This window comes from Apostichopus japonicus, chromosome 18 (assembly GCF_037975245.1).
Source record: "Apostichopus japonicus isolate 1M-3 chromosome 18, ASM3797524v1, whole genome shotgun sequence".
NCBI lineage: Eukaryota > Metazoa > Echinodermata > Holothuroidea > Aspidochirotida > Stichopodidae > Apostichopus > Apostichopus japonicus.
The window spans coordinates 17544824-17557153 of NC_092578.1; the positions used below are offsets into that span (position 1 = coordinate 17544824).

The 12330-nt window shown below is 36.9% G+C and overlaps 1 protein-coding gene across 4 annotated transcripts; it reads left to right on the forward strand.

The window, feature by feature from the left end:
• The first annotated feature begins 52 nt into the window (after positions 1–52).
• Positions 53–11887, forward strand: LOC139959110 (uncharacterized). Of its 4 annotated transcripts, none has more exons than XM_071956688.1 (6): positions 53–3636; positions 4377–4448; positions 5303–5369; positions 6011–6046; positions 8304–8395; positions 9542–11887. In XM_071956688.1, exons 2-6 carry the CDS (start codon positions 4387–4389, stop codon positions 9657–9659), a joined length of 375 nt encoding a protein of 124 aa, XP_071812789.1. In that variant the 5' UTR covers positions 53–3636; positions 4377–4386; the 3' UTR covers positions 9660–11887. The 4 variants fall into 4 exon arrangements, with proteins under 4 accessions (XP_071812789.1, XP_071812790.1, XP_071812788.1 ...); XM_071956689.1 differs by having other exon boundaries at positions 53–1981; XM_071956687.1 differs by having other exon boundaries at positions 1804–1921.
• The last annotated feature ends 443 nt before the right edge of the window (positions 11888–12330 follow it).

Here is a 12330-nt window from a genome sequence, read left to right on the forward strand (position 1 = left end):
ATATCTAAACAGATTTTGTGTAGTAATCATACTTTGTAACTACATGAGATACTATTATTAGCATTTAGCTATTGCCCGCCCTTACTTAGAGCAGCCGAGTTAGTCATGATTGACACTAACGTTTTGCAGAAATGTATAATTCTGTAGTTTATCGACTTCCAGTTCTAGTGAATCTTTGAATCAGCAGTGTAAATCCTGGCTATAGTGTACGGAAGACTAATGCGGCCATACCCTAAAAAATATAAACCACGGATACATACATAAAAGACAAACTTTTATGACGTAAAACAACAACTTTTTTTGCTAGCAGCAATAACCAAAAATTTGTCCCAAATCTCCTTAAATAAGTGTTTTATATTTTACGAATTATGACTGATGGCATGTAGGAAATGAATTAAGAAATAATTTAGGAGATGTTTAGCCACCTGTGTAATGGTAGTATGGCACGAAACTTTTTTCCTTCACGTTTCTGTGTTAACGAACCCAATTTTACCCTGCTCAGATGGGGATGATCAATGTTTATTGTTAGAATTACTACTAGTAGTATATACCTCGCTTTTTTTTATTGTTTGAGAAATGTAAATATGAACCTAGCATATTTAGGAATGCCTTTAAAACACATTAAGTACTTCGTAAGCTTAATGCGTTCCCTGTAATAAATTGTTATCTTAGATTTTAAATCATGTTTTCGCTGTATGTTTATAAATGCTTCGGAAGTTTGTGAACCGATCTCCACACATGAAAACTACCCGTACATAATGCACGTGCATATAGCGAACCATTTTACTCAGTTAATTCGCATTATAACTAAGCAACAGTTAAGTTTCGTAAACGGTGCCTGGCCATATCCCCAACGTAACTACATCCAAACCTGAAGTTTTGATTTGGCACTGAATCTCGACAATTGCGAAATACGATGGAAAATTAAACAACGGAAGCAAATATTTAATGCATGTATGTGATTCCAAACGGTATCATTCATTCCAATGAACGTTGTATGTACAAACAGCACACCTTTGTAATGCAATGACGTATGTAATTATCGACACGGTTAAGCCAATGGCCGTTGGTTCGACTTTCTCTGGTACTATCTACGGATAGTACCAGAAGCTAATTCCAAATGCCAACAACCTCTCCTATTGTTACAATGCGTAACGCGCATAATAGGCTGGTCGGTTGGAGCATGGAGGTAAAAACAGTTTTTACCTCCATGGTTGGAGATACGGAAGATTATCAAACAAGGTTTCCACAATTTGACTTCTGGTGACTCCAAATGACCGCCACAAAAACCAATGGGCTTCTTCTACGAAATATGGAACTCCTTCATACGAAATATGAGATTGGTCCAAGCTTCCCTTCTTGAGATGCCGTACGTGTTTACAAGGTTTTCACGCTTTGACCCCTTGTGACCCCAAATGAATTTTGACCTCCTTTAAAAACAATAGGCTTCCTTTAATCAATTTGGTTCTCCTACACACGAAATATGAGATGGTCGAAGCTTTCTTTCTTGAGATATCGTGTTTACAATGTTTTCTCAACTCAACCCTGGCCCTGGTTACCCCAAATGACCTTTAACTTTCTCTTTAAACAATATTTGCTTCTACTCAATGTGGTACTCCTAAACACGAAATATGAGATTGATCCAGGTTCCTTTCTTGAGATATCGTGTTTACTAGCAAAGTAACTTACACACACACTGATCCGCCTGCACGACTACATACGTTTACGATTATCATCGAAACCAAAAAAACGGCTCTGTGCGTTAGTTTGCTCATTGACAGACATACAGTAGTATACACCGGTACGACGATTGCACAATCATATTGCAATATCATGACCATATGACATAATCATGTGCATATTGCATGCTATCATATCGACATTCCTGCTGACAAACCTTTAAACTTAATGTTTCCAGCTGGTAATTGTTTTCCGGCTAAACGTGTAGCCCAGTTTAGTTTTCATCTGGATGAGGATTTGCGTTTGTGCATTTGTTTGTTAAAAAATATTAGTTCAATTGAGTGAAATGCGAAACAATTGAATTATGGCCTAGGCCAGATTATTCCTTCTCAATTTACTAGGCTAGGCTTTCAATACCGTACTCATGCATTGGCTATTGGTAATATTTGTTCAGTATTATGCAATACAACATGTGATTCATATACACGTATATCAATGACGAATTCATAATTCGTCATCGACACGTAGAAAAATATGATCACGTATAAATCAAAACAAAACCTCAAAAGGAAATTACTTAGGAAGAGTGAGCCAATAATTTGCAATCTGTTTAAAATCAGGGAGTTGCCATTTAGGTGCTGTCAATTTAAATCATTAAACCTTTTTCAGAAGCCATTATGCTAGAATTAAACTTGTTACTGTTAAAGAATTAAAGTGTTACTGTTACTTGTTAAATGTTAGCACGATATTGGGCATAACTTAAACTTAGCCCCAAATTCCTAATATTTCCCTGCCTTATGTGGTGTGGTCTGTGATCCAGACATATTTTCAAACACTTTGAAGTGCTCAATTAGATAAAGATGTCATCCAGGGTAGTAATACTAAAGCCTGTAAAGAGTTTATTGAAGGATAAGCATGGTGGCATATATAAGACAGTTATGTAGTATTTATCTAGTGCTGATACTAACTTCCAAGTACCTTAACTGACAGATACTATCAATTGGAAGCATATTCAAGGTTTCTGATATAGATTCTTGAGAAACATAAAGTAATAGTTAAGTTTTGAAAGGCTCCAAGCATGGTTGCTACATTGGCATGGTAAATATGAGAGAAAAACATGCAGACCTATAAAATAGGCCGATATGCCTTACTCTGATACTATTAAAATTGGTTGGCAAGTTATGTGCATCATAAAGAAATAACAGGGAAATGGTGATTATAACTTCTGTGGTCAAAAAATGATGCTCATATTCTTTGTGAGTCCAGTAGGTCCATCTGGTTATGTTGGACGTTACTCTTAGATCATTTACGGGTCGTGTTTTGAGATGTAGAGAAGGTTAAGGCCAATGGTTGCCAATGGTTGCCAATGGTTGCCAATGGTTGCCAATGGTTGCCAATGGTTGCCAATGGTTGCCAATGGTTGCCAATGGTTGCCAATGGTTGCCAATGGTTGCCAATGGTTGCCAATGGTTGCCAATGGTTGCCAATGGTTGCCAATGGTTGCCAATGGGTCATTTGAGGTTTTGCTTCAAAATTTACATATGGTTTAGCTGATCACAGAAAGGAATGAACAGTCCACCAAAGTTGAATGTGATTACGTGTTGCATGAGTAAGGGAAATTAGGCCAAAGTTCATGTGCATATTCATACTCGCCATTGTTTAAAACAGTCCAAGATAGTGGTCATTCCAAAGTATGCTGGCCCGGATGTGGGTGTTTTTTTAAACTTGGACAAATATGAATATACCATACAGAGCCTCTGTACATGAGTGTACTAGTGGTACCCTAGAGCATATCTTAATTCCCAAACCTTTTTTGTCTGGTGGGCCATATTGTGACTTCGGGGGAATTCCACAAGACCAAAGGTTCGTGAGACCGAAGGTCCATGAGACCGAATTTCTGCAAACCCGATGGTCCGGCCGCGAGACCGATGGTCTATGGATGGTCCATCGATAGGCGTAACTAGACTTTTTCATTAGAGGGGCTTCAGAGGGGGTCAAAGATATTGACAAGGGGGGCAATATTGTTTAAAATAGGGTATCGATATATCTAATTTTTAAGTTATATTGTATTCTAAAATTTCTTTTGGGGCAGCAGGGAGGGTGGGGGCGAGACTTTTGAGAGCGGGGGCTTTTGCCCCATACAACCCCTCTAGTTACGCCACTGGTGGAGCCCTAGTATCAATGCAAGCCGCCCCAGCCCCCTTGCCCAAGTCACTGGTATCCGCTATGAAAAGAAGTGGCTGTAAATTCTTGTTAATTACGCACTTTATCAAAGTAATATAACCGGTAGTAATATTTGTCTTATTGGTCTCGCGGACCTTCGGTCTCGTGGCCTGTAATCGAAATTTCTGGAGGATAGTTGCAACCCAAAAATGTCGTAAAATTGCACATTGACTGACTGAATGTTAGTAAACAATACACACAGTTATGAAATAGTGCGGCAACCTGGAAGATCAAAGTTTGCAGTCAGATTCCATCTGAACTTTGCTTACCGATCCAATTTATATCTTGTTTCCACTGCCTGGCTAGCAACCCACTGTAAAATATGGCTTCATGACCAATATCTAATTGGGGGCTTGATACATAGTTTAGGAATCACCCTGCTTACATACTGACTACAGTATAGGTTATGATACATAACACAACTACCTGAATACATCACTTCTCTGACATTTCAAATTTCTTTCTTCCTGCAGTTTTTTCTGCATGGCGCAGCTTGGCAACCAACTTAATTACCCTCACCAGGAGGAAGCTCTTCATCCTCACAAGTGAGATGTTGTCTTTGTTTTGTATTGGACATTGTAACAAATTTCAGTGGTATCATGTGCTATATGAATCAATTTATACAAATGATATCAATTTTGTTGATGTAATGTGATTGTATCACATTTGCACCAATGTTGGAACGGATCATAGTATGTCTGAAATGTATATTCTTCAATGTACAGTAAGAAAATATGTATACTTAACAATGTTCAATATTCACGTATGTTTTAGCATAAGAAACATGAACAATGTTAATAATGAATGTTAACACACACAGACATACGTATACACCAAAAGAAACTATTAGAAAAACAGAGAATAAGATGTGACTCATAATTGACAATTATGGAGTATTTTCTAAAACAATACTCATTATTTGCCAATTATGCGTCATATCTTATTTCTCTGCTTTTTTTCTAATGAAATAAATATATACATATATGTACATATAGATATACATGAATATATATACATATGTATACATATATATATATATATATATATATATGTAAATATATATGTATATATATAACATTAGTGCCGATAAGTTCTAAGCAGCTACCTGTAGCTCGTTTTTTGTGATGATGTAAAATAGACTGATTTTTTCTTTTTCTTAAGAAATCTCAAGGGCTGCAAAAAAAAATGGCTGGCCGGCCGCATGTGGCCCACGGGCCGTAGATTACCCACCCCAGCATTACATGATAGGTCACAGAGATATTACATCATTGCAGTCAACGATGCTGCAGTAGCACCCTCAATCTCTGACTTTTAGCACTAAAGCAGATTAAACAGGGAAGTGGTAGCCCTGGCATGAGTGAATAGACTACTACATGAATAATCTGCTTTTCGTTTGCAGTGACGAGATGGTGATTGGTGAGACCTTAAATAGAATTCCTGAGGAGGAAAAAAACTTCCTGTGGCATGTAAGTAAATTATCACGGCAATTAAATTACTGTAACTAACCAAGGAAATATGTTATTGATTTTCTTTGTAAAGTACTTGTAAATATTCCTTTTTTTGGTTTCGATGATAATCGTAACCTTTGCATTCATGATAGCGTATGTGTGGGGTCTGCGTGATTGGGTGTGTGTGAGTGCGTTTGTGACGCCCAGATGGTAAACACGCTATCTCAAGAAGGGAAGGTCAGACCAACTTCATATTTAGTGTGTAGAAGTACCATATTCAGTAAAAGAAGGCTATTGTTTTTGGTGAAGGTCAAAGATCATTTGGGGTCACCAGGGGTCAAACTGTGAAAACCTTGTCAACATGATATCTCAAGAAGGGCCACTCCATACTGAGTGTGTTGAAGTACCACATTTAGTAACAGAAGCCTATTGTTTTTGGTGGAGGTCATAGGTCATTTGGGGTCACCAGGGGTCAGATTGTGAAACTCTTTTAGTCATGTACACCCTCACTATACATTACGTCAGATGTATGAAGAAAACGACTCATGTTAAATCATCAAAACCACAATGCATTTTTGCATTCTGGATATGTAGTTTTACCATTTTTTGGGGTCTTTTTTGATATGATAGATAATTGTAAGTATTTGCTACTACTTTAGCTGAAAGTTCTCAGAGGGCAACATTATCCAAATTCTGTGAGTATTTCATGTTATATGTTATGCTGTGACCTGGTACTATTTACACACATTTTAAAACTGTTGGCATGTCAAACAATTTTCAAGACAAAATTGTGCTCCGTGCAGAAACAATTAAGTTCATCACAAACTACTGTACTGGACTGCTAAAGGTGTGATCTATGTGCTTATTAGCATAAGGATTTGACAGCCTCTTTTTGATGCATGTCACACATTTGCTTTAAAGGTCATTTAGAATTGCCCCCAAAATATGCTAGAAAGTCAAATAAATAAGTAAATATTGGTCACTGACCCTCAGATTTCAAGAAAGCTTTTAACTGCAGCCTTACACCCTCAAAATTATTCAGGCTCACTGAGATAATTGGAATGTCTTATCGAACATCACCGTACGTTTGGAAATGATATGGAGATTCAGAGTCTATATGAAATCATTTAAAAAAATTTGCTAGCGATTAAAGGTAGTCAATAATGTAGGCCCCAAATTATAGCAGGCTATAGTTGCTAGCAGTTTTCAAAAAGTACTTTCCTAGAGGTCATTAACTCTCCAAATTGTTCTCAGACATTTTTAAGGAGCACACGGTAAGATGACCGAATGTCCCGGTGAGGAAAATTACCTTGAAGGTCGTAATAGAAAACAGTTTCAGAATTTTGCCGACCAAAGGTGACCATATTTGATTATCTAGCATATTTGGGGCCAATACAGCATACCCAGTACTGATGATTCTTTGTGCAAGTTGCATGTTTATGCCTGATAATTTTGAAGATGATGTAACAAGTTGTCATCGGTTTGTTGGTGCTCAAAGCTTCTATGCAGTGCACACACTCAGAATAAGCAAAGCTATAGCATGTTGTGATTGTGGATGTTTTATTTGATTTTTTCAATGTTTCTGAGGTAAATAATCTTCTCTCAGGTGTACAGAGCATGCGGGTGTGGTCCAATGCTGTAACGTGGTGCTCTTGACTCGTAATTAAAGGGTGTGAAGACTCGCGCAAAAAGAAATGTATAATGCCGGTAATCTGACCTAGTTTCGAATGAGGTGTATCAGACGTGTTAAACACCACCATTGATCCCAGAAAATACACACACAGCTTGCTACCGTCGGTAATTAGACACTAGTGTACAGTCAGTACATACAGCTGCGGTCAATACCCACAGCACAGTGTACAAACGATAGACATCTCAGGTCCAGCTAAAGATAAGAAAGTATCACGTTTCATTACTGTCTGCATTTTGTAGCAACACGCACAAAACGTCACATGCAAGCAACAGAAAGTTAACTTTTTCAGGTGGCCGCACGCGGTTTGGGGCGAGTCTTTAATGCCTTTAAAGGGAAATGCCGGTGGTGGAATGGTAATATGACACTAATATATAAGAGAAAAATATGCTGCACTATGAGTTAATCAAAACTTAATCTCAAGATCTCGTTCTTATATCCAGATACGGTTGTCGTTCCAATGCAAATTTACGTTTCAACGCCAAATTATTGGATAGACATTTCCTTACTCGAGGGAGTTGTTAGGTTCTCGTACCAGGACGACGTCGGAGCAGATTGCTCGACAATAGTTTTATTTAACTTCCCTAATAATTTTCCTTGAAGTGTGATTTTTTGGGAATATGTTCTTCAAGATATGTACCCCGATTCATCAGAATTTCATCACTATTCGACTTATTTTGGTTGCGATAAAAAGTTTACATCAGCGGGTCTAATTACCTATATATGTAAAAATAAAGGGAAAAAGAAAAAGAGGTAGGCTGTTTCAGTTTAATTGCAATGACATCACTAACACTGCTTTTGCCAAATGCATTCGGGAAATCTCTTTACAAACTATTGAATTAACCTTTTCAAACTCCACGATGCAAAAAGGGCTATCTGGGATGTTGGTTTCGACCCCAAAGTGCAGCAAATTTTTGAGCAATTTTGTTAAGTCATTAATGTCAGCCACTGGAATATCGCTTCATGTCACTAGCATGATCACTGTCAGTGCATTTGAAGCTTCCATAAAACACTTTGAAGTTTCAAGACATGAGCTTTCATTGTCTATGAAATAGGAAATATTTAGGAACAACCCATACATTGGTAAGTCCAACGATACAGACCGTATTAACAAGCATCGAACCTTAATTAGTCGCGCTGCTGCATGCTTACTCTGAAAGCCTACCGCAGGTGAGAAGCTGAACTAGACTCGTAGAAATGTGGAAAAAAATAATATTCATCCTTTACCAAAATTATGATGAGACATGTTCCCTTTTCTTCAGAAAATTATTCCATTACTCGAACGACCCAAGAAAAGAGACAGAGAAATGGTGAAAGGCAGATGGACAATAATAAGTCTCGAAGAAAGTGCAAAGTAGGTTTATTATACAGCAATAACTCTAAATGAAAATTTTTGAATGTGAAGTTAGGCTTAAGTTCCGGCTGTTTTAATATACAGGGAATTAATCACGATGCTTCAAAAAGTGTTAAAGGGTACGGTGCCCTCTATGACTTCATCATGCTTTAGTTGGTACTGATGTGATATGTCGAGGACCTTCTTGCACTCCAGATCTCTAAAAGTTCTGTATTACCAAGCACTGGGTAGAACGTATGTACATTATATTAGCTTTCTGAATGAATATAGCAAGGCAAAACCTAATAGAGCACTGGATGTTATAAACAGTAAAACTTGAACCAATAGAGAGTACATAGCTCCCTCTATAGACACACTACTGTACATTGCATGTATAATAGCAAATGTATAGCATGTATGATAGCAAATGTATACCATGTATGATAGCAACTGTAGCATATATGATAGCAAATGTATAGCATGTATGATAGCAAATGTATAGCATGTACGATAGCAAATGTATAGCATGTACGATAGCAAATGTATAGCATGTAAGATAGCAAATGTAGAGCATGTATGATAGCAAATGTATAGCATGTATGATAGCAAATATAACTAATAGTACCTGTGAATTTGAGGTTGACTTGGCACACTTTGACAAGTGTATAACTATTATTACCATTTCCCCTTACAACTGACACCTCTCTCACCGCCTCCCCCATCCTCTCCCCTCCCCCATCCTCTCCCCTCCCCCATCCTCTCCCCTCCCCCATCCTCTCCCCTCCCCCATCCTCTCCCCTCCCCCATCCTCTCCCCTCCCCCATCCTCTCCACTCCAGTCAATCCAATCACATCTTGGTTATATCTTTCTGCTGGTGAGTTTGTTTAGTACATCTTTATTTATATATATCGCCCCTGATTCATGGTATATATAATGCTAGGGAATGGAACTCTTTACAATGCATATTAGGAACTCTCCATCTGTCTATAGTTTTAAGAAATCTCTGAAGACTAATTGTTCTAAGTATAAGTGTGTATGTATGTATGTATGTGTATTTCTTTGTACACTCTATGGTACACTCTTTGGGGGTGTGAATAGCGTTCTAAATGGCATGGTTAATAATAAAAATAATGATGCATAACTACAACAACTTGAATCTTATTTCAGACTCGGCGCTGTAAATCGCGTGGTCACCTGCTCCGTGAAAAGACGAAGATCTCGGCCGGTTGGAAGCAGCTGGGCTGGGAAAGGAGCGTGCCTTCAGGATTTTGTCAGATATAAGTGACATCCTTCAAAATTTTTAGCCCTTTCTAACAATTGCTCCCAAAACCAGTCAGCAGTTGTAACAGCAATATCTTTTCAACTGAATTTTGAACATCTCTTCAATTTCCTCATTTTTCTACATTTTACACATATCATACCACCTGTTTGCAGTTGTGCTTGAAAGTGTTAACCTTGTAAAACTAATTTAGTTGAAATTGTAACGCCTTGCCCTTATAGAACAAAAGTATCAGCGTAAGAGACCCAATTAACGACCAAACTGAATTAAGAACATCTCTTAGATTTCCTCATGTTAACATTTTACACGTATCATACCACCTGTTTGCAGGGTTTCAACAGTTGTGCTTAAAAGTGGTAACCTTGTAAAACTAATTTTGTAGAAATTGTAACGTCTTGCCCTATCAGAACAAAAGTATCATCATAAGAGTCCCGATTAAGTTCAAAAACTATTTATTGACTAAATGTTGTCATTACTGTATTTTTAGCTTTTTTCTAGGTCCTGTCCTTCATCACAATTTTACGATTTTTCACTGAGCACTTACGATTATAGTGTTCAGACTGTGCCAAGAAATGTCAAGTGTAGAAAGTGTCTTTAATTAACAAAGTTCCCGGCCACAGATGTGCCTTAGATGTCTTAGTCCAGTTGGACAAACTGTCGTGTCGGGTTAACTTGACATGTACACCAATTGCAAGCACACCCTCTGACAATCGTGAGTATCCAAATATTAATAATAGCAACCAATCAATCACTTTAAAGAAATATATTGTTTTTTCAGTCAAGATCTTTGAATCAAACGTGTCTGGCTTAGAAGAACATGACTATCAAAGCAAACTATGCTAGCTCACTGATCATGAATGCTAAACACTAATCTCGCTATACTCTCTCAGAGCTATTTCAGTACAATGGGTGCGACAATTACACGCACACCTCGTAACACTCTGAACACACTTGAAAAGTAGAAGGGTTGGTAAACGCCAGCATTTATCCATGATCAGTATATGGATAGCAAAAATGTAAATAAATGTAAATAGATGTTTAAATTGTATAATCTATATCAATGATGGAAGCTATATTTTATCTTTTTTTTTTTTTTAATATATCCACTTTGCCAGGATCCATCATTACATTAAGTGTCGAAAATCGCGACATTCGTTTTAAATTTAATGGGGAAAAAATGATAGTTTTTGAAAAAAATGGTGAATTTTAAAATAATTGCTTGCGGTTGGTTTATGGCCATCTTTTAGGTGCTTTGAAGAAGGGGAAAAAAATTGTAATTTTTGTACATTTTGGAAGGTTCTTTTGAGGTAAGATTTTTTAATAAAAGTGATGAAAGACACTTTATATTTGTATAGAAAATAAAAGTTTTGTTTTCGTTTTTAAGGTCTAACAACACAAGTAACTGTAAGAGGTATTTATTCATAGGATTATAAAATGTTAACAGAAGAAAAAGAACAGGAATATCATATATATGAGTGTGTAACAGTTTTTGTTGGGCTGCATGGTGGGTAACAGTTTCATGATGCATTCTGGTACGAAAATGGGAGATTCATCAATTTAAATTCCGCCAATGCATATTTCGCCTATATGTATTTTGTATTCTACGCATGTCACTTTTGAGCGATATGCATAAAATTCAGAGAGGTTTTTTGACAAAAACTGCCATAGCTCAAACTGCAAAATAGATTAGTTATCAAAGTTTTTGTTAAGTTATATGCAAGAAGTATTTGAAGAATTAAGAAGTATCGTCAGTGTAAGAGCCAACTCACAAACATGCAAGAGTATTGGGATGGAAAATGAATAGGTCTGGATGGCTGGAGATGGTTTTACAATATTTATTTGTCGCCTAGAAACCACGTTGTGTGCACGGTTTGTAGTCGGACATATTGAGTAGATATCAAATGCAATAGTAATAATTCTAATAACTATCTGCAGGGTTTTATCTTCACTTTATTTATGAAATGTTGTTTTCACACAAACATGTTTTCATTAATTTATATATGTCAGCTACACAAATGCATTTAATTTGCACCCCTCTGTTGATTCTGGACGTTGATGAAGATCCACCATAAAAGTATTGTTCATCCTGATATGCAAGGTAACCCTCATGCAAGGTTGGGTTGATAAAGGTTATTTGGTTCATATTCAAGAACTACAGTGGTACACAGAAAGCCTGTACCAGTAGCTCTCTCTCTCTCTGGTTGGTCTGCAGTTTTTGGAGAATTGATATGGTAGTATTATATAAAACATCTGAGTGGTGCTCTGTCCTACCCATCATGCAAAGGTTGGATGTGGTTTTTGGTGCATTAAACACAGATGCAAGAATTCCCTTTTTATTTTTTTATTAATTAAGTTGTCACTTATCAGTTTGTGTACTTAAACCTCCTTTTAAGTACATTAAAATCATGAAACTTATAGAATTTCTATTGAAACTAAGTTAAATATGTCACACTATTTTTGGTAGGCTTTTTTGTAAGGTATCTTTTTCCCGGCTGAGACATATTTTCATTTGGTTTATGAAAATGAGCACAAAAGTGTTTTTTTTATATAACAGTAAAACTGTGCTGTGGATAATTGGCAATAACTGCTTATAATGTTATTCTACTCCCGTTCTTTTGTTCTTTAGGATCTTTTTTTGTTCTTTCTTTTCTTAGAATTTTCAGCTTTCATTTGACCT

What these genes read in the sequence shown, in the direction of transcription:
- LOC139959110 (XM_071956688.1), top strand. Translation starts at nt 4,387, where the DNA reads ATGGCGCAGCTTGGCAACCAACTTAATTACCCTCACCAGGAGGAAGCT. An exon ending in AAAAAAACTTCCTGTGGCAT is followed by an intron (nt 5,370 to 6,010) that starts GTAAGTAAATTA and finishes CTACTACTTTAG; the next exon opens with CTGAAAGTTCTCAGAGGGCA. An exon ending in GGCAACATTATCCAAATTCT is followed by an intron (nt 6,047 to 8,303) that starts GTGAGTATTTCA and finishes CCTTTTCTTCAG; the next exon opens with AAAATTATTCCATTACTCGA.